Source organism: Dermacentor silvarum, chromosome 8 (assembly GCF_013339745.2).
Source record: "Dermacentor silvarum isolate Dsil-2018 chromosome 8, BIME_Dsil_1.4, whole genome shotgun sequence".
In the NCBI taxonomy this organism is placed as follows: Eukaryota; Metazoa; Arthropoda; class Arachnida; order Ixodida; family Ixodidae; genus Dermacentor; species Dermacentor silvarum.
Window position 1 is genome coordinate 158517839 of NC_051161.1, and position 23069 is coordinate 158540907.

Sequence of the window (23069 nt, forward strand, 5' to 3'; positions counted from 1 at the left end):
GAAACCTAACTTTGTATAGGATGCATTAACAATGCTTGAAACATGTTCGAAGGTTAGTCTGGAGTCAACCAATATTTCTAAGTCGCGCGTACAACTCGCTCCCTTCAAAGGAATGTTATCAAGTAAGCATTCGCATGATAAAGTGATAATTTTTTGACTAAAGAAAACAACAAGTGTTTTAGTTAGGTTAATACGCTAAACGTGAGAAGCATACCACTCCTCGACAGAATTCACACCTTCCTGTAATAATACACACTCCTGCGCTCATTCTATTTCACGGTAAAGCTTAATATCATCAGCGTACAAAAGGATACGTGAATGACGCAAACATTCTTCAAGAATAATAACAAAGATATTGAAAAATAATGGGCCGAAGATAGACCCTTGCGGAAGACCGGTAGTTGATTCAGAAGGCAAAGAGTACTTAGCAGCAACGCGAACCTAATTTAACCGAGTGGACAGGTAGTCTTTAATCAGCGTGCACAGGATGGTACTAACACCATAACTCAAGAGTTTATGGATAGAAAGGTCATGAGAAACTTCAGATGCTTTTGACAGGTCGAAGTATACTGTGTCCAACTGTCTCCGATTAGCAACAGCGGGTCCCGTAACATCAAGAAAAGAAACACGGTTAGTTTCCCCAGACCTGCTTTGAACAAAGTCATGTTGGCATATACTAATGTTATGCCTAAAGAAAAATGTCACAGTTTCGCCCTAAGGGCGAAGCAATGAATGCGATAGCAACACAACAATGTCATACGAAGTAAGGTGAGCGGCTTTGGTAGCAATATGAATTGTAGTAAACATGAGCTGATTAAGTAAGCAGGTGTGCTGCGGCGTAAGTAGACCAACATGAAGAGAGACTCGATGACCACGAGAAGGCTCGTGTGAAATGGTGGTGTTCATGAGAAGCGCTGCCCGTGGGCAGCGCGTGCGAAGGGACACACCTGTAGCGCTGCACTGCCGATCCGGGCAGCATTGCATGTGTAGCGTGCGTTGGAAAATGTGGCCCGACTATTACTAACTGTGGTGTGAGCGCGCACAAACAAACATGTATAGATCACACTGAATGACTGCAGACAACGACTGTCAAAACGCTGGCAGCAAGCGCATATACGCCGCAGCGGGCGAAGGTACGTGCGGTCTATCGCTTCAACGGAAACTGAGCGGCGAATGCACAGCGCATAAAGGTCAGAGCCGTGTGGAGATAAGAGACGGTGCGAGCGAGCGACGAACGCGGTTGTTGGCAGAGTAGAAGTTCGCCCCCCCCCCCCGCTCCCTCCGGCGCTCGCTTCCCGCTTCCTTGCTTGCGCGTGGAAGATTGAGTGCGTTCGCTCTCCGTGACAGCGTGCGTCCCCGCACGCTTCCGCTCGGGCATACGGCGCACAGCGAAGATTTTATCTATACGGAACCTCACGGCGACGGCGACGACGATGGCAGAAATCCGGTGGAAGTGTCCATATAATTGCTATCGCAATAAAACGACAGATTTGTAAACATAGCTATTTCAATCATTTTTGCAAACGGAGACAAGAGGCACACGGGGTGATAATTTTTGATGTCGTTAATGCTGCCACTTCTATGAATTGGCACAACTATTGCATTCTTCAAACACGAAGTAAATGCAGTCGTACACAAAGCAGAATTAAAAATGTGCGTAAGGAGAGGAACAAAACTAAAAGAACAGCCTTTGATAACAAAACTAGGTATTCGGTCGTCAGCATGAGAATGCTTTGGTTTCAACTTACTTACGGCTGCCGCGATATCGTGTTCTGAAAAAAAAATGAAATGTTGCTCTCCGCCTTTACACAGGCGGAGCACTATTCGCCCCAAACGTATGGTAACGTCGTGCCTGTTCATCACTTTAATAATAACGTAATGATCGCTTCATTTGCGTAGAACCAACGATGAGAAGAGAGAGAGAGAAATGATGCATAGAAAGGCCGGGAGGTTAACCAGAGGTAGTTCCGGTTGAAAAAGATGGAAATTACTATGGGATAGCAGTCTAACATTACGATATATTCCCTTTTTCTTTTTCCTATCGCATTGTCAAGAGATCCCTCGTCACCCCTTCTACTCCCTGTAATACGAAGTTAGTGCAGTGGCTGCTTGATTAATCAGCTCTTTACTGAGTTATAGTATTTTTTCTTCAGGCTTACGCAGTGCCGTCCCAATTATGACAATTTTAATCAAATTGCCTACTATGAAACTAGTCATTCTTCATGGCCTTTAACTAAGGTTACGGATACTGGTAAAAAGCGTTTAGATGCTGTGCATAAGTAGCGGGTTCGACTTCTAGCCATGGTGGTCACGTGCTCATTACTCATACAGTATGGACGTGTATTCAGCCTAACTAGCAGGAACATTGCAGTAGGTATACTACAAGGGCCAGTCAAGCCAACACCGCAGATGTGTAACAAAAAAGCGAGAGATGGCGCCAGTATTCCGTATATTGGCAGACATGTTCCTAACAATGCGCCGGATGTTCACTAGGTGAACATCCGGCGCATCGCGAAGATGCAGAGTATACTGATATACAGACGGATGTACTGATTAAAACGGCTCTCTAGTGCTTCATCTGTGTGATGAACAGAACCTTATAGTAGTTAACAGGCAGAATAAGTGTCAGGGATAGGTAACGTGGCAATGCCGAAATAGGCAGTCATGTATCGACTATGCCTTCGTCTCAGAATTGCTCTACGAACAACTACACCAAATGATAACAGATGAACATGGAAAACATTGCCTGGGTAGCGATCATAGACGCTTAACACTAAAGTTTGAGAGAGATGCTAACTCAAAACACCAACTAATAGCATCAGAATGTCTAAAAATGAATGAAGAGCAAATAACAGAGATCGCAAGATGAAGTAGTTTAATGATTGGAAAATGTAGAGACGTCGGAGAAAACACAGAGAAGAAAGTGGAGGCTTTTCTTACGACAGTCTGGGATAGAGCACCCCACGGGCTCGGGCTTACCCGAAAGCCCGGGCCCGGCCTAGCCCGTGGGCCGGGTCGGGCCGGGTAGGGCAGCTTTCTCACGGGCTTGGGCCGGGCTCGGGCACGGCATGGGCTTTTTGACCCGGGCCCGCGCTGGGCTCGGGTATTTCGACGCGGTCCCGAACCGGGCTGGGACTTTCTGGTGGTGTGCATGTAACGTGCAGCGAGTTATCCTCACGCGTCTCGACTCTTAAATACTTCTTGCCCCAGCGCAGCTGGAAGCTAGCAGTGCTGCTCCTGTGTACTTCACTTTTCTTCCCGTCGTATTTTGCGCTGTTTCAACAGAATGTAAAAGTCCAGAAAGACCGAAGTCGCCTCAAACCAAAGGATGGCATGGTAGTCCTTACCTATATCAATGTAATTAATGCTTTCAGCACGGTGCAAGCGCGTTCGCGACTTGCTGATTCTTCAAAGGCGAATTGGTAAAACGATGACTGGTAAGATAATTCGTCACGCGGCTGAAATATGGCACTGCGTCCATCCATGATTGCACGCATGTTCACAACCGGCCGCCTAGCAGCAGCGCATTACGCTGCATCATGGAGGAACGAGAAATTTTCTTTCTCCATTTACTCCATCCATGCGCTGCGGTCACGACCGGTCGTGGCGGCCCTTCGGCTATAGTGTACAGGAATACGGTTGAGTGGGACAAGCGGCTGGGGCGGCGCATGCTTTGCAGTGGGGCGCCTGACGTTGAAAAATACTGTGGCGGCGTGGCGATAGAAGTCATCTTCATCTTTCTGGGATTTTACATGCCAAAACCAGTTCTGATTATGAGGCACACCGTAGTGGAGGGCTCCGGAATAATTTTGACCACCTGACGTTCTTTAACGTGCACTACAACGCAAGCACACGGGTGTCTTTGCATTTCGCCTCCATCGAAATGCGGCCGCCGCGGCCCGGTTCGATCCCGCGATTTCGTGTTCAGCAGCGCAACGCCTTAGCTGACTGAGCCACCGCGGCGGGTGGCGATAGCAGTCGATTGGGCCGCATCAAAGTCACGCCAATGGAAACTGCGGGCGATACTGCTCGGCATGGTCAATCATACTACTTTGCGCGCTGGTATTTGCGTTCAGTCCGATAAAACGGTGTTCATAATTGCATATGACATGTATTTATGCCTTAAGAATAAATTCCTTTCATTCTCTTCTTTATTTTATTTTTTAATGCCACTCGGTGGTATTTTTCGGTCTCGGGCCGGGTTCGGGCTGGTTTCGAGTCGGACTCGGGCCGGTCTCGGGCCTAAGATAAAAGGGTGGCGGGCCAGGCCGGGCGGGTAACGTAGAATATTTCCGAGCCCGGGTCGGGCCCGGGTCTCGCCATAAAACTCTTGGTTGAGCTCGGGCGGGCAGCCCGATGTAAAATCGGGCCTGGGCCGGGCCCGGGCTGAAAAAATCGGCCCGTGCAGTGCTCTAGTCTGGGAATATGAGGAACTGGTAGACGTTATGCAGCAGGAAATAAGACTGACACGAAAATTGGACTGGAAAGAGGAAACCATGTAAGTGGTTTCCTATTTCCAACAACAACAAGGAAATAAAGCAAGCTATAAAAGAGCGCAATCAGGGGTCTAGAATCATCGAGAAACCAAAAAGTTGGGATTACACGAAGAAGAGGTATTCCTTACATAGAACAAAACCGAGAAAAGGGTGGCGGGTGAGCTCGTGCACGAGAAAATTAAATGCACATGGGAACGTTGGGTGCTTAACATCCCCAAAAGAGACATAGGTGCCCAAAAATATTCTGGAACCATGTAACGGCACTCGTAGCTCCAACTACAAATTCGCAAACGGTTATAAGGGATGAAGACGGTAAGATGTTTGAAGGAGACGACACGCTGGGGTACGTCATATCCGTGATTAGGGATAACTTAGACAGGAAAGAAAGCGCACTTCTGACTCAAACATATCCAGCAACAACAGAGGAGCCTGAGAGATCAAGGTTTACCATAGAGAGCGTTTACTAGAAAAATGCTGAAGAAAATGTCCCTAACAACACGGCAACATGGCCTGACGAAATTCTACCACAGCTAATCAAAAACCTCGGCCCAAAGAGCAAGGCACTGCTGACTAATGCCACAGAACAAGTGATTAGAACGAAGATTCCGGTTGGATGGCGTGAAAGCAAGATCTCTACAAAGCCAAAGGTAATAAGGATAAGACGAGCGCGTACAGGCCAGTCGCAGTAACATCGGTAATATATATATATATATATATATATATATATATATATATAGAGAGAGAGAGAGAATGGCAATGCAAGCCATAAAATTAGAACTGTCGAAGTGGGTGAAGACAAATGATGTACTGGGGGAACTACAGAATGCGTTCAGGCCAGGCAGACGCCTAGAGGACAATATAGCTACAAAGCAATGCTCAAGACAACGCTGAGCACAATGCAGCAGACGACGCTCTCTAATGTCATGCGGACTGGTTTTGCATCTTGTATGCCTTGTATACCAGTGGGCGCTTTGTAAATATTATGTAAATATAATTTAAACCTCTCTTTCCCCGTATTATTTTGGTGGCGTTTGTACTAACTCAGTGCATAGAGATTTCAGTAGCTCACAAGCACGAAGGCATACATGACGATGCTTTGAAGCTGCTGGGGGAGATATATAGACACAACCGAGTACAAGTTGTATGGGATGGTCAAATGGTAATGAACAGGTGGGAATTCACCAAGACCTGAAGCAAGGATGTCCTCTGTCTCCATTGTCATTCACGCTTTACGTTAACGTCATAGAAAGACGACTAGAAAGTAGCGAATTAGGGTACGATTTATCCTACAAGCGAAATGGAGAAATGTCATATCCATAGTCAAGCAATATTACTACTTCGCCGTAAACATAAGCGAAGGAAAGACTCACGAGGAAGGAAAGTGTCCGTGTGACATCGGTATTATAAAAGCATACAAGTGTCGCCTCATGTTGGACTTTGCACAACAGGGGCCATTATAGTGACATCCAGAGAGCTTTCGTTGTAAAGGTATAAAACCGTAGGACAGTTCACCTAGAGCAATGTTGCAATTCATTTCAAAATATAAGATTCAAAAGCAGAAATTCTTTCCTGTTTGATAAACCATAAATCCTATTTTCATTTCTTTAACCCTGCGATAGTGTGACTTTTCTGGGACAACACAAATGGTACCTGCGATCTGGCGTGTCACGCCAATCAGAACACACAGCAGCTCGAGTCAGTGTTACGTGTACCATACGTAAGTTGCGCTACCGAAAAATTGCGCTTGTGGGTAGATGTGGTCGGATGTGGTCGGAGCAAGAGGCCGTTCCTCCGGTCCAATAAACTGATCAATAATTTGCTTTCAGCATTCCTGCTGGCGCTACGATATCGCCGCATCCGATTGCACCAGAAAGGGAGCTAAGAACTATACAGGTTCAGTTCCTGTTGCAGGGCCGCTGACATCCAAAGCATAAGTCAAGCATCTGACATTGTGACAGGAGCCAAGCACTTGGGGCACTTTCCTTGGTTGCCTTTTGTCGATGCGCAAGGGCAAGTGACCGATGGCGTAATGGCCGCTCGAGCCCGAAGCCTCCTAAGAGATGCTTCCTCAGCCCGCATAAGGTTACGGGGAAGAAAGCAGGCCCACAGGGGGAATCGAGGCGCGTGGGCCAAGTGGAGGCTTAGTTTCAGTGCTTGGTGGAGAGCACGGGGATACGACGGAAGGTACACAGGTGTGTCTGATGAGGGAGCTGATCAGACTAGTTGGTCCGACCCCCATGTTGTATGAATTGCCGATGATCGTGCAAATAAGGACGTGAGGGCATCAATGAGGTATTTTCGCGAATCTCTGAGTAGAATGGTTTAAGTGCATGAACTCCAAGAACCGGAATGGCACTGGCTTCCTATGTTAATAAGCTACTCTACAGGTTAGAGTTTTCATTTCTTCACTGCCTATCTTACAGAAATGTTGGGTGAGTATGTCTATATATTTTCTGTACGAATTGAATTCACGTGACAAAGAAAAAAAGTATTTTGTGTAGGGTGGTACCGTCCCTGCCTCCCACATGAAGTGCATTGGTTTAATGTCCACATACTTCTTTTCTGATTTTTTCCCTGTAAATATATAATAGATAAACCGTTATATATAGCCCATTTCAGAACATGCACAAGTTGGCGGCAGCGCTATCCTAGCTGTGGCGGCGCTTGCATTTTCCGCTGTCGGCCGCAAAGAAATCTTACGAGCGTAATAAGGAGAGAATGGTAAACGTGCGTATTACATTTGCACATGTTGTCAGACTATTATAAAACCGCAATTATACTTGAAACAACCGTTTTGCTGTCCTCACATTGCATATACGGAGGTAGCAACGCGACGAATACCCCGCGGTCGGTATCCGCCTCCGTATCGCTATACATGTCGCGCAAGCCAGCGAACAGAGGGCATCGTGTGACCGCGTGTTCATCTGCCGTGCAAACGTACAGCTCAAATAGGTGAAGATGTACCGCAGCCCGGCGACAATTCACAACAGGTGCGTGTCCTTGCCAAGCGTTGGGTTCCCCGCGACATGGCTGAACACAAGAGCGGGGCCACGCGCTTGTACCTACTATACCGGCACGTACCCGGGGACGCTTGTATACAAAACGTCTGCCATGACTGTAGCGGAGGCTCTACCCAAGGATGTACGTGGGTGTACCAATAAACAGGTGTCTTTCTCAAGCGTGGCGCTCCCGGTGTATTCGCTGAGCACCGGGCGTGAGCTTGCTAGCAGCCGTGGATGCTCGACTGCATAATCATTGCTGTAATACGACAACGGGCACCCAGAGGCATCTAAAATCTCAAAAGCGTCCCCTTTGTTGAAAGAACCCCTTATAAAGGTGTCTAGCGCCGGGATTGGACACATCTCTACCGATTATGAAAAAAATCGGGGTAGCTTGCACTAGCGGCGCAAGCCTAAAGACACAGCGGAGCTGATCGGTTCCTACCTGGTCCTGGCTATATGAAGTGATGCTCAGTTATACGAAGTAATGCCAAGTGATGCCAAGTTATACGAAGTGTATAAGCATTTCCCCGTGGTACATGGCATCGGGGAACGCCTCGCGAAGCACTTGCAGTCCGAGCACACGTAGGGGACGTGGGGCGAAAGCTATTAGCGGCGAGAAGTTGGAGTGGCGCCCTCTACTCGAGTGACGTCACGGCCAGGACGCCGCTCGCTCCGGCTCACTCGCCTGCCGCGCGCGCTCGCTCGCTTCGGGCATGCTCGGTGTATGGGGCGTGCCAGCCGTACTTCCTGAATCATGTTTTGGCTGCTTTCTGCTGTCACGCCTAAAGTGCCGTCTCTTTTTCTAAACTGCGTGAATCGTGAAAACTTACTGGTTGGATATCTAAGCTATATAGAGTTGCAGGGGTTACTACTTTTGCAACGCATAGGTGTGCCGTGTCTGTTCATAAATATTGCGTAAAAACAATGTCTGCAAATTCAGTATGGAAAATTTTAAGTGTACGACGCTTCGCTTCACACTTAACATCCCTTTAGTACTTATTTATGGCAGATATTTCGTTTTACACGGAACAGCAATATTGGTATTTGGTGCCAACATTATATATAAATCAGTATGTTAGAATAGGATACTGCCTGCGAAGCTTTCCTCAAGCTTTTTATTGCTTTGTAGAGTTGTTCTACTGAAAGTGGGTGCTGCAGTAATGCGTAAAAACACGTGTTAGGTGCGCATGTTCCACGAAACAAATTTGCTACTTTCACCTTTCTCCGAAACAGCCACCCAGAAAAAGCAATCTAATGGGTGTTAACACGAGTGCGCTTTATTTATGTATAGCAATCACCTGAAAGAAAAGGTTCGTGGTAAAGATCAAGAGCCAAGCAATTACATGACATGCAATGTTTCATAGTGGCCTGAAGTGGACAATAGGTAGACACCTCCCGCTACGGAAGCAACTGACAATCATTATGAAGTTATGACGAGGCGCAGATTGTTCGCGAAACCCTTCCGTTCACTAGAACGTCAAATTGAAAACATGGAGTCCTTTACAGCGCCATTTGGAATGGCTATAACATACTCGAGGCACTAGAGTGCAGCTTCGGCTGCCTGGAATTAAGAGGCAGCCAAAGCTGCCTCTTCCAGGCAGCTTTGTCATGCAACATCGTCAAGCAACTACCGTCTGCATGACGATGTCTCGAACCACAATGGTGCTTAATTATACGAACTGCGAACTATTCGCTGCGTCAGCCCATGAAAGACCCCCTCGTATACCAGCCTCATAAACAAAACACTATACCTATATGCGAGCCTCATATGAATTCACTAGATTTTTGAGCTCCTTCTGTGAATGCTGATATTTTCTATGTGTCCCATATCACTAAAGAATGAAGTTTCGGCTTCTTGCTGGCTGCAGCCATATATTCTAAAAGACATATTTCGCCCAAAAAGTTGCGGTGAGCAGCTGTGTCAGTTTCGCCAAGTAGACCGAAAAGAATGGTTCCCCAAGCAACAAGCGACGCTACGTTGTTGAACTGACTAGAGCGTGTAGCACTGAAAAGAGAATAAATATTGGTCCATGCCTTTTTGTGAGCGGCATGCTTGAAGCCTCAATTAGCTTTACTTGAAATTACAGACGCTTAAAATTAACTGGTTAAGAACGGCTTAATTTTGAGAAGCAGTTCAAAAAGCAAACGGTACTCGTAAAATCTATACTGCTGTGTTGTTTAGTCCTCGTGCAACTGCTGAACGTTTCTGTGAATAAATGCGAAAATTAAATATTTGGTCAATGAACAGCTCGTTGTGAGCAAAAAATATTTAGTGAGTTAAAATCAAGATAAATGTTGTAGAAGTCCTATATAGCCAGCGTTTGTTACATGACTGTTGCACCACGGCAAGTATGGTCGCTTAACTAGATTGTTCTATCCTATGTTTTTGCTGTAATGCTTTTATTATCCACGTCAGCTACCGCTGCAGAGTGTACAACTGCGCATGACAAACTCAAATCCGCTCCCGACTGACCTCCATTGGCCGGCACGGTAACGTTGCCTTTGAGAAACATATTGTTGTCTGTAAAATAAGCTCTTTCAATAAATTTTGAGGAACCCAGACATCACCAAGATATCTTTGAGAGGACTGTCATAAGTACAGCAGTGCGTAGGGAACGAGAACGAACAAACGGAAACGTTGCAGAAGGCGCCCGGACGCAGCCCGAACTGTAGCAGACGACAAGCGCTAATCCTTGCCATGACCTCATGCGAGCGGCGCTCGCAGCGCCGCTTTTGTTCGTTCTCGGGGCTAATAGGCACAGTGTACGGGCGCTCGCAGCAGACGACACGCCGGGATGACGTCACGGCGCATGCGCAGTAGGGCGCAGCTGGTGGGAGCTCGGCCGAGCAGCCGCCTCAGGTGCCTGCCGCAGTTACGGACACTGCGAGCGTTCGGCGCTAATGCGGGGAAACGGGGAAGCGCGGATGATATCGGCAGCACCTCTGCGCGTTGCCTCGTTGGTGCGCCTACAATTTGCTTCTCTCTCTCGCTCTCATTTTCTCTTTCTCTCGAGCAAAACGCGCGACGCGCGCAATCTTTCTCGCTCTCATTTTCTCTTTCTCTCACCCGAGCATAGCGCGCGACGCTCCGCGCTGTGGTTGCTAGGCAACACAGTGGCAGGTGGCACACATTACGGCCGGCTTAAACAGCTCTGCTGTTAAAAACCGGTGGGTTTCCGGAGGCACTGGGTTTAGATCCCAGTACCGCCCGCATAGGAGGCGAACGTTCAGCCATTCGCCACCGCGGCGGTTAAAATTTTTAAAAGTATATTCCATGTAGCTCAGGCTTAACGAGAACTGCACGAGAAAGCCGCGCGGGAGCACGATCGCTCAAATCAAGTAGAAATAAACAACGCTTGCGCCACCACTTGATGGTAAGTATAAGAAGCCGGGACATAGTGGCGGCCACCCGGTGTAAAGGTTGAGGAGGGATGCCGTGTCTTAAGAAGAGGCTTATGTTTAGTCGCTTGTGCCCGCTTTAATATAGCGCACTGACCCAAAATTCTTCATAGGAAGCATTCCTTGATGGACACTATCTCTTAGTAATATGAGATACAACAAAGCGGTTATATTTGCGGTTATATTTTAGATAGGGTTACATTTTGGAAACTCACTATGCTCTCGCATTTCATGCACCTAACCGGCGTGGTGGTGCAATGGCTTTTTCATGGCGCTGGTAAGCCAAAGGTGGCGGGATCGAATTCCGCCCCCGCAGCCACATTTGGATTGGCGCGAACGCCCGTGCACCGTGCATCAACTGGGTGCATGTTAGAGAACCCCAGGTGGGCGAAAATTTCCTCGACTCTGCCACTACAGCGTGCCTCCGAATTACATCCTCGTTTTGCCACGTAAAACATTCAAAATTTATTTCAAGGTAATTCCTTGCGCTTGCCTCTTCAGCAATTGCCACACTATTCGTTTGTTATTAGGAAAACCTGCGAAGACCACAGTGCCACTCAAAATACGAAACATTAATATCGGTAACAAAGTATTAAACAATAGCACGAAGTAAGGTACGTCATTTTATCGGCATATAAATTGCAGTAAGCATTCGCTTACTGAATAAACGCAAGCATGGTTTTAGGTGCCGCAGAGACAAACATGAACAGATCTCACTCGATGACCGCGAGCACCCGCCGCTTGCGTGAGCAAGAGCGCAGGCAGAGGCTAGTCAATGCTTCATGCTGCCTCTCGGTTTAACGCGTCCCAAAACTTGAGATTATGTGACTCCCTACACTAGCCGCTTGGCAGGACAACGCACTGGAAGCCACCAGTCATATCGGCTCGCCTAAGCTTTGCATCAGCGACAGATTGCTTTCCAGATAGCGCGCGCGGGCCTGCTATGTGCTCAGTCACACGAACAGCCAGCGCAGCTACGAACGGCCTACAGGAGAAGATGCCCACTCACCAGGTTTAGCCCCCATCCTCCTTTGAGCGGGCTTGACCGCGTGCATGCGTTCCAATATAGGGTACGCGGGAAGATGCATCAAGGCACTATCCTTTTCTGTATACGCTCGCCCCCACGGCATACGGTATACTTTGACTTTATACGGAACACCACGGCGACGGTCACGGAAACGACGACGGCAGTAATTCCCGTGGAGTGTCTCTCTAATTGATATATAATAAAATACTTACAGTCTAAAACGCCATAGTGCTCTCAAGTGGCTGAATGTACTACAATAAACAGTCCTAATTGCGTATATGGCAGCCCACGTGCATGGGGTGCCGTAATTTAGGCGTAAATTACATAAAATGGACAGGAGCACATGCACGCACTTGCCTTTTCTGCCTCGTCCACACCGAAATTCTTGTTCTTCGTGCGGTGCTGTGCAAGCGCAAACGGCTCGCTCGACTGCATGACCGGACTTTCTAGAACATTAGGATAAACGCAGGATCTCTGATCATAAATACAACAGGTATAGCCGAAATGGATGCACCATAGACGCTCTATCATCTGCTGAAGGTAATGGTGCTTATTCTCACAAGATAAGTAGTGTTAACATGACATTCGCATGCATGGTTCACAATAACACAGAAAAAGACTGCACTTTCTTGAAAATAAGTTATCGCTCAATTTTATGTTGATCAGTGGTGTAGTGTAACTTTGGGACGGTTGAGTACAAAAAATCTACATGACGTGCGTTGAAAGATAAATACACTTCTTGTTCAGCAACGCTTTGTTCTGGTGGTGCACGTCGAAAACATTTGGAGCAGGGATCGCCGACCCAGTGTACGTACCGAGAAGAAGACGCAAGCACAAGGATATTATGACAGCTATGGGAAATAACGCAAGGAAAGCGTCGCGGGCATTTTGGATGTAGCGTGGCCATGGCCACACGCAGGAAGTAAACAGAACTGAGCGAAAGCCACTTGATAGGACGCATTCAAGGTTACGATATAACGTATTGATATAAGTACTCATGACGTCGCGAATAAATGAAGGGTTACATATTTTGTATATTTCTTGAAATATCTTGTATATATTTTGTGGTTTACATTTATATTACTCCAATCACGTCTATTGATTTCACGTTTTTAAGGCGCACTATATTCGTATATGCAGGTTGAATTGGAACGCTGGGTGCAGTGCCCCGGCGAAAACATGGATGACCTCAAGAATGAACAATTCGATGTTGTATTGTTCACCTATATACTGTGCTCAGTTCAAGATGGAAGAAAAGTTCTTGAGGAAGCCAAACGAGTACTCGTGAAGGTATGTTTTAGTTTGTTTCCTCTAACTTACATAAAGAAAATACACTGAAAAGAAGCATTCGCAGAAACATGCGGAAGTTTCTGCACATACATATGCAAAGAATACAGCTGTTTCCCCCGACCTGCGTGAGATACCAATCGTGATTTAACTACTAATTCCTGTAGTGAAATTGACAGGCATACTTTATCTTTCTTCAGTTCCCGGATTTCGCCAACATGCAAATGGTAAACGTTATCTCTCGGTGTAGGACGCGCCGGTATGTTCTACCCGCTGGCTGTTTTTGCTACCAAAGCTTTTGTAATGTGATTGTATTCGCGGTGCAAAATGTGTAGTATTATACGGAAACCACGAGGGCAACAACGATTGCACTGAAACCTTCGACATAAAATCCGGCGCACCTAACCCGCGGAGCAGATTTTGGATAATTGCTGACTTTTCTTACCGCTACCATTGTGCTTGAATGTTACTTGTTTTGCTGGGCACAAGTTCGCCCAATAAAGAGGTAAACTTGTAGCAAGCATTCTGACAATGCGTCGTTCGTCAACGTCACTACAACATGACAATACGTCCAGCGTTATGGAAGTGTGATGAAGTAACTAGACATTATTTTGCGAAAATTCATGGTCACAGGAGAGGAGATTATTTTGCCCTGTGCTGTGTCTATCGATACGTATCCTAAAAATTCTGCGGTGATAGTCATCGAATGTCTTTTCTTTCTAAGCCGCGGCGATGACGCACAATACTTTGTCATCTTCCTCTTTGTCATCTTGCGGCTTGACACCTTCGACATCTCAGAAATGCAAAATTTTCTACATAGTGTGGGCCACCAAGGAGACGGTGTGTTTTTGCAAGTTAGAAACTCTTTAGAATGTAGTCTCATGAGAGCATTTTCCTGTGTGACTGCTCATTATGAAGTGTAAAGTACGTGATGCTATGATTGTCGGTTTTGATTACCCTGGAGATGGTTCCATACTTGCTTTTGTTACCTTTGTTTAAGGTCTTCTTGAATTTATGAATCAGAATCACTATTATCTGCCACTTGGAGGTGACTTCAATATTGATATGAGCAGTGACAGTGTGAGAAAGTTTTATCTTGAAACTGGTTTAAGTGAAGAAGCTTGGTTCGACACAGTTGCACTGCTGTCTCGCTCCCTAGTGTTATTGCATTTTTTCGACGTTTCGTCCACCAGAATTGTCGAAGACGTCGGACAACTCGACAAGATACCTTCCCTACCGGAGGCCGGGGGGGGGGGGGGGGGGGGGGGGGCCTTCGCCTCGCGCCGCTTCGATAGGAGCCTGCAGAAGAGCCCGATCTGGTAGCAACGGGAGTAGGGATGGTAATATCGATGAACGATTAATCGATTAATCGACTAAAAGTACGCCGCAAAACGATTAATTGTCATCGACGTGTACCTTTAATTTAATCGGTTAAAGCAGTTCGATTAATCGTTTTCCAGACGGTGACTAAAGTGGCGTGAAAATTTTGAAATCGTACTATAGAATGCGGAGTACGAGCAACGGCAGCGCGGCTGCGAAGACTGAGAGCGACTGTTGACTGTTTTCCCGAGTCCTGCCGAGCTGGCCAAGCGCTTCCCCGCTTTACGCACGCGTCACACAAGGTGCCTGGGGCCGGAGTGACGCCGCCCCAGTGGAGGAAGAAATGAACTAGGAGAGAGCATTACGTGAGGCTGCAAGTCTTGGCAAGCGAACTCACCGTCAAGCCATTTCTTTCGCTTTTTACCTCGCAGTATATAGTCAGCACGTGAGCCTGAGAGACAACGTATTGGTTCGCAGTAGTTTCAAGTGGGTGCGCTCCCGTTCAGCTGCGCTGCTGCCCTGCACCCGGCAGCATTAAACCTACCACGCGCTCTGATGTGGCGATCACGTGTTGCGCCGTTACTTCATGTCAGTCGTGCTGCGATGATATCTTTTAATTTCTCCTTCCTCCATGCCCACCCTCCTGAGTAAGTGCCACTTTTAACATGCAGGGTGTTCATTTTTAAGTCTTACGGAATTTTTAGAAATCGCCTGTGGCAGGTAGCGTAATTTTTATCATTGAGCTGGGTTATTCGATGAGGCGGACATTAGCACGAGAAATCGAAACACATATTCAACTAATTAACAAAAATCACTAATTAACTTTAATTTTTACTTTACGACACATATTGCAATTTACGAATTGTAGCCGGTGAGCTTGTCAGGCGTATCCACTTGGAATGAATTTACAGAATGACACCAGCTTGGTGATATGCACCATCGTATACTCGCCGTAAAAACGCACTGTTGGTCCACTTACTTTTTTACCAAAATGCATTGAAGCACAAAAGTAACTGGAACGCCCATGTAATTCGTCCCACCCTTTGAGACATAATATCTCGAAACTGGTGTCATCCTGGAAATTCATTTCAAGTAGGTGCGTCTTGGAAACTGACCGCTACAATTCGTAAATTGCAATATGTGTCGTAAAGTAATTAACTAAGAAGTTCATTAGTAAATTTTTGTTAATTGGTTGAATATGTCTTTCGATTTCTCTGGCTACTGATGTCCGCCTCTTCGAATAACCCAACTCATTAATAAGAATTATGCTACCTGCAACAGGCGATTTTTAAAAATTCCGTAAAAGTTAAATATTGTCACGTAGTAGTGACGGTGAAGGAAACAGTCGCAAAGCTGTGAATGACGAAACAGATGTTTTATTGGGCGAACCTGTGCCCACAAAAGCAAGTTGCACTCGAAGCACAATGATAGCGGCGAACACAGTCGGCGATCGTCGAAATCTGATCAGCGGCGAAACGCGTCGGCTTTTATACATAAGTCATCGAAGGTTCCAGGGCGACCCCATCGAAGCACTGGGGTCGCCCTGGTGCCCGCGTGTCTTCCAGAAAGTACTGGACAATTTGCGTCGCTCATACACTCAGATTACATAAGCGTCAGTGACAGTAGACAACGGATAGAAGCTTCGATAACGTTCGAGAAACTTCCGTCCTGCGCCCTGCGCCGAGCGATAACGTTTAACATTTGTTAGCCGGTGAAAAGCGGTCACCGGGGAAAGATAAACAAGTAGTACACGTGTTAATATGAACACCCTGCCACTAGTCCCTAGTGGAAATTATAGTTGACCTCTAACAAATTAAACATTATTTTTTATCAAAGTTTATACGCTTGTATTTCTTATCCTGGTTCCACCTTTCAAACGTTAAATAGGTAAAATAGGTGAGTAGGTAACTGTGTTTCAGCCTTTTTAAAGCGCCCGAAAAAAAGTCGATTAATCGATTAATCGACAAAAATCCCCGCATCGAAAGCGATTAATCGATTATACGCTAAACCGACGAACGATTAATCGTTAATCGATTAAAAAATTTCATCGACCATCCCTAAACGGGAGCTCCGTCATGACTACACCTGACCTGACACTGGGGCAGAGGCAACCGACTGACCCTGAGAGCAACCGCGAATGTAAGAGATAGAAGGCTACAGAAACAGACGACGAGTCTACGCTTATTGATGACTGGGACATAGCTGACATCACAGATCCGGACGATGAAGGCTTCAGGCTTGTGCGTCACCGCAAGGAGAGGACCGTCGGAATCCCAGTGATTATTACACATGTCACAGAAGGAGCTGACCTGAAAAAAGTGAATACCATTGCTCTGTCTACGGAACTTGAACAAATTCTTGGCACATCGCCAGTTAGGAGCCGATTTACTGCTCAAGGGGCGCTACTTCTAGATGTACAGACAGAAGAACATGTGAACGCCCTTCTAAGTTGCAAGTCTCAGGGACTGCAATCTCAGCACGAGTGCCCAATTAGTACATACAAAACACTTGTATTATTAGAGGAGTGCCGAAGTGGTATACTGACGAGGAACTGTTGAACTACCTAAAACCACAAGGTGTTTATCATGCAAGGAGAGTCACGCGACGCGTCCGTACTTCCGAATCCGAATGGGAGTCCAGGCGAACCTGCACCGTGGTACTAACGTTCGCTCCAAACACAGACCGCCCAGTGAAAATCAACTTGGGCTTCACAAGACACGATACCATTGACTACGTTGAGACACCACCGCGGTGCTTCAAGTGTCAGCGCTATGGACATGTGGCCAAGTACTGCCGTGGTGAGCAGCGGTGTAAGAGATGTGGAGAACCCCATGATTTCAAAACATGCACGTGCAGGGATAACTTTCTTTGTGCAAGCTGTAGTGGTGGTCATCCAGCTAGTTATAGCAAGTGTCCTACGCGGGCAGCGGCAATAAAGCTAAAGAAAACGTTTATCTTGGGGCCAACAGCAAAGGCTGAGAAGAATAAGGCGAAGAAAAAGACGGAGACGCAGAGAGTGAGATTACATCAAATGGAGGGAAACTGATTTCCCGAAGCCTGAAGCCTCCTTCAGGTACCCAGAACACAGTGGTGCCATCGCGCAGCGGACCGGCTAAAACAGTCAAATCAATGAACAGAGACCCCATAGAAGAAAAGACTGCTGAACAACCGGAACAGCGAAGCTATGTGTCTGCACTGCAGCGACCCCAATGGCGTTGCGATTATATAACACCACAGGAGGACGGCCAACAGGTGCTACGTGCTCTCTTCAAGGCCCTGCGATCACATATAGAGAAGATGCCAGCGAGCTCGAAGAAGGACATGCAAGAAGTAGTCCTGGCTCTCGAGTCGGTTATTCTAAGCTCTGCCTCTTCTTAAAGCACCTAACAATACGGATGTGGTCGGGACACAGTGTTCACCGTCTCGCCCAAAGGTGCCACTTATTATGCTATGGAACTGTGCGGGTCTTGCGTGCCATTTACCTGAACTGTCGCTTTTCTTACGCAACATGCCTGTGCCAATATTGGCCCTGTCCGAGGCTGGTCTTTCAAGTTCCAGATCAATTGGTGGTTATGTCGCACATGGAAACCAAAGTATTCTGACATTTCCGAATGGAAGCGCCACGCTATATGTCAGACGTGAAATACCACATTACGTTCTATCAGTTCAAGACCTTTGCAGCAGTGCTTTGGAGGTCACTGCTGTACAAGTGCGGCTGGGAAACCGAAGCCTCAGCGTGGCGTCCGTTTATGTGAGCTCTCGCCAAAAGGTCTCGATGGGATAAATCATAAGAGACCTCTGCAGCCGCTGCCCGGCTCCGAGGATATATGTGGGGACTTCAACGCACACCATACTCGTTGGGGCGACAAGGTGACTGATGCACGTGGGAAGCACGTTGTTAGTGCTTTAGACACTGAGGGACTCTGCGTGGCGAATGACAAACAACCAACGTTCTTTCGACCACCGGCCTCTTACAGTGTCATTGACTTGACATTACACTCAGCAAACATTCTTGCATCGTCAACGACGAGTAAAGATAGAATGGGTAGTGACCATTTTCCTGTCTTCGTCAACATTGCTGGATATAGAACCAACGGCCGAAAATCCTGTCCTGTGACGCATTGGGATACATACAGGGACGGCCTAAGTGAATCATCTGGAGACCTGTTCGCGGACAAGCTACGTAGCAAGAGATTAGCTACCGCTGAGCTGAAGCTGCCCGACCACTTTCCCGCTCCGGATCTAAAGCTAAAAAATCTATGCGCTGCTCGTAGAAGAGCGGAACGGAGGCTGATGAGGACGAAGGGCGACCAACCAATGAAGACAGTATATACCAGAATTAACCCGGTGATTCGACGTTACAAGAGGAAACTAAGAAGAGGTCAATGGGCAGTATTTTGTGCAAGCCTATCGGTCTTCACGCCAGTTTCAAGAATATGGTGGGTCGTTAATAACCTTGCTGGAAACTTCCGACCAAACAAGCCATTTGAAGCCCTAGCATTGAAGTTAGGCAAGACGCTCGCTTGCCTTGCGAATGCCTTTGCCCAAGTATACTCTTCTGGAAGGTCAGCCGGCACAACCAACCCGCCTCCGCCGCTATCATCGTCTCCGATAGATGCTCCTTTTATACTGAGAGAATTGGAACTAGCTATGAGCAGCCTCCGACGTCGCTGTCCGGTGGGACCTGATCGCATCAGTAATCAGATTCTGACGAACCTACGTTTGAGCAACGACGTGACTTGCTGGCATTTTTTAACAAAGTGTGGGCTAGAGGGGATATCCCACATTTATGGAAGGTAGCATGGGTGGTACTGATTCTGAAGCCTGGAAAGAATCCTGCAGCTCTGGACTCGTACAGACCGGTATCGGTGACCTCCTGTGCAGCGAAGCTAATGGAGAAGATGGCGTGCACAAGACTCACTGGGTATGTCGAGCAGGGTCGAAAACTACCGCCGTGCATGACTGGGTTTCACCAGCGTCTAAGTGCTCAAGAAAATGTGCTAGACCTGCTAAGCCACATAGAACATTACAGTGCGGATGGCTTTTCGACACATGCTGTTTTTATGGATGTTTGGAAGGCTTACGACAACGTGTCTCCAACAGCCATCATCAGCCGGTTACAAGTTATAGGCGTCACAGGTCATCTCTTGCACTTCATACATACGTTTCTCAATGATGGCCGCAACAGAGTCTGTCTTGGTGACACTTTGAGTGATGAAATATGACACTTTGAGTGATGAAAAAGGAAACCACATTCTGCCTTCGCAGAATGTGGTTATCCTTACGGACTCAAAAACCGCGTTCCAACAACTATACCACGGTCTGCCATCCATCAAGTTCCCACGCAAATCACTAGCCCTTGTGAAAGAACTCAAGAACAAATGGAATTCTTAAGAGACTGGTTTGATGGACATATGGTGAAACCATTCAGCGATATTGTAAGAGACGCTCAGGCGGAGCAATTGCCGGCCTTGATCGCCAGGCTAAACCCGCCTGTTGCTACAATTCACCACCACCACCACCACCACCACCTTAAGTACCAGTCGCTGCACAAATTCTATTATTACTTCATCCACAGAGACAACTCTTGACTTGCTTGTAACTAATTATGACGTCGCGTTCAAAGAGTTGTGTTATTACTTACCTGATAAATGATCACATGGCCGTTTTCTGTTCAATCGAAATGCATTCACCTGTTCTAAACAAAGCATTCACGTGAATGCTGTGTTTTTAATCACCCAGCGGTGACACAGAAGCCTTTAGACTCCTTTCGTTCAGATGTAAGCCAACTTCACTGGGATAGCATTACCATTGAAATTAGGGAACCGTAGCGATGAGGCGTCTTTAGAGGTGTTCTTTTCTGTCTACAAAAAACCAAACTTTTCGTCTATCAAATTTCTAAAGTGTCTAGCGCTTCCCGAAAGCTGTGGGTTAGACGTGACCGACTGCGAAAAAAATTATAAAGAAAGACTGAATGTTTTAACATTTATTTGGGCGCCTTATAGCAGAAGACCTTATTGTATTTAGGGAACTTAGAAGCACATTGTTTGAAGCACGTAGTTTCTGCCCTAACATAAAGAAGCTCTAGAACAAGTTAAGAACCGCACAAAGAGTGACGAAACGAAAAACGTTAGGCCTAACGTTAAGAGACCGGAAGAGAGCGGTGTGGATCAGAGAGAAAACAGGGGGCTAACCGATATTCTAGTTGACATTAAGAGGAAAAGATAGAGCTGGGCAGGCCATGTAATGCGTAGGATGGATAACCGGTGGACCAGTAGAGTTACAGAACAGATACCAAGAGAAGAGAAGCGCAATCGGGATGGCAGGAAACTAGGGGGGGGGGGGGGTGATGAAGTTACGAAATTCGCAGGCGCAAGTTGGAATCAGCTAGTGCAAGACAAGGCTAATTCGAGGTCACAGGGAGAGGCCTACGTCCTGCAGGGGACATAAATATGGGCTGATGGTGATGATGATGATTTGAATCACCATTTTGCTAATACGAACGCTGGGCCTTGCTCTAGCACTGTTGGATTGTTGTCATTGTCCTTACTTCGCTGCCGACGTTATTTCGCTAACCTTCTGTTTATTTTCTAACTCCTTCCTGGTATCATCACCAGAGAACATATACCTTTCCATGTTCCTGCCAACCAGCGCTCAACCGTCCACAGAATAGTCTTTATAACACCCACTTTCATGACCTTGATATTTTTCACAACTCTCTGTCTTTGTTCTTTTTCGAGCTTTCTGTTGTTATGTGATAGTTTCATAGTTTCACATATGGTTCAACTGCGATTCTCCTCCTTTCTTTTATGTATTCATTTGGCGCCTTGCGTGTAGACTCTTATTTTCAAGATTGTTATTTTTATTCATTGTTTTATTTTACTGATATTACCCTGCCGTTTTTTAAATACGTTTATGTATACGTGCGCCAGCACTCAGACCGCATGGTTGTTCCTAGGCACGATAAATAAATGATTGATTGATTGAATATTATTGTTATTGTTATTATTATTATTATTATTATTATTATTATTATTATTATTATTTTATTTTCTGTGTACGTTTCCTGCACTGTCCCGCTGTCAAATGTTTTAAGAGGGCTGAGGGAGCCTCTTTGTGTCCTCACCCACCTTCATTGTTCAGTGGGACAAATCGTTATTTATTCATGGCTGGACCATCAATTGTGCAAACAGTGAAGCCACACTTCCTGCATTTGTTGCGTTGCGTTACGTTCTGCGTCTCATACCTTATTTATCGTTAAGAGATTCCTTTGTGCGTTTTCCGGGTAAATCTAGTAGCATAACCAATCAATGTTACTCAGCTCTTAGAGATATTGCTGTTTCAATAAAGTTGAATTCCAGACGCTTCTTAGAGAGTTGTGAGCACATCTGCAAGATATTCTTCATGTTAGGTTCAGTCGAGGACGGCAGGAAACTAGGTGGAGCGATGAAGTTAGTAAATATGCAGGCGCAAGTCGGAATCAGCTAGTGCAAGACAGGGCTAATTGGAGATCGTAGGGAAAGGCCTTCGTCCTGCAGTGAACATCAATATAGGCTGATGATGATGACGATGACGATGATACAGAACAAAACGATATCACACTAGTAACGTAACATGCAACACAATGTTCGCGCAACTGTACCTCTAAATTGCAAGTATTTAGCGCCCTAAACAAGGTGGTAACAACTTCAATGAGTCGCAATAATTAGATTTAGGAAGAAAACTCGCCGTGACCTGTCATGGGGAAACTTATGCGCAAATATGAGTGTAATATTTTCCTTAGCGTGTTAGTGTTTGTGTTCGCTGCCGTCATTGCCTAATTATCTGTGACTATTTTCACGTGCCTTCTATAGGGTACGTACTAACGACGTTCCTCCCGCTCATATGCTTTTGTTTCTTGCGTCGTGCTTGAGTTCAGTTTTGTGTTGCAATGCACATTTGTGTGGTTCCCATTGCCATTACTTTAGTGCATAGCTGCCGTGTTTTCTTTTCGTATCAAAAATATTGATTTCAGCTACAATATTGAGGCTGCTTTTCTCACAATTACTTATTTTTCCCCCAGGGAGGACACCTCATTTTTTTGGAGCATGTAGGTTTCCCAACAGGAACGTGGCCAAGGCTCGTTCAAGGCCTTTTAACACCGCTATGGAAAATTCTTTTTGCCAACTGCCATCTCAACAGGGACTCTGCTAAGCTAATAGAAGATGCTGGATTTTCTCACGTGTCAACCAATTACATTTATGCTGACATGTGCAGTCTCTTGAGTCGTCAGGTTTATGGTGTTGCTATTCCTTAGGAACATCAGGCCAACTAAAATTGTCTCGAAGAAGCTTCGCCTGAAGTTTTGTGGTACACCACGAAACTCACTGTAGCTTCTGCTTCTACATCAAGTACTCCATTTAATTTGCTTCATATCAAAAAGACGTAATTTTAATGTAGGCGCGCAACGTACAATTACATGAGGTGTATTTATTTCATGTTTTATGACGGCCTGTAAAATGTGTCTAAATTTATAAGTTCATGTAGTCAGAGTGAAAT

The 23069-nt window shown here is 46.2% G+C and overlaps 1 protein-coding gene across 1 annotated transcript in view; it reads left to right on the forward strand.

The window, feature by feature from the left end:
* The window catches only part of LOC119462532 (thiol S-methyltransferase METTL7B-like), a 41274-nt gene extending 18447 nt beyond the window's left edge, over positions 1-22827 (forward strand). Inside the window, exons 2-3 of the mRNA XM_037723874.1 lie at positions 13065-13214; positions 22594-22827. Coding sequence (XP_037579802.1) covers positions 13065-13214; positions 22594-22827 — 384 coding nt within the window. The remainder of the gene's footprint in view (positions 1-13064; positions 13215-22593) is intronic.
* Positions 22828-23069: the final 242 nt, after the last annotated feature.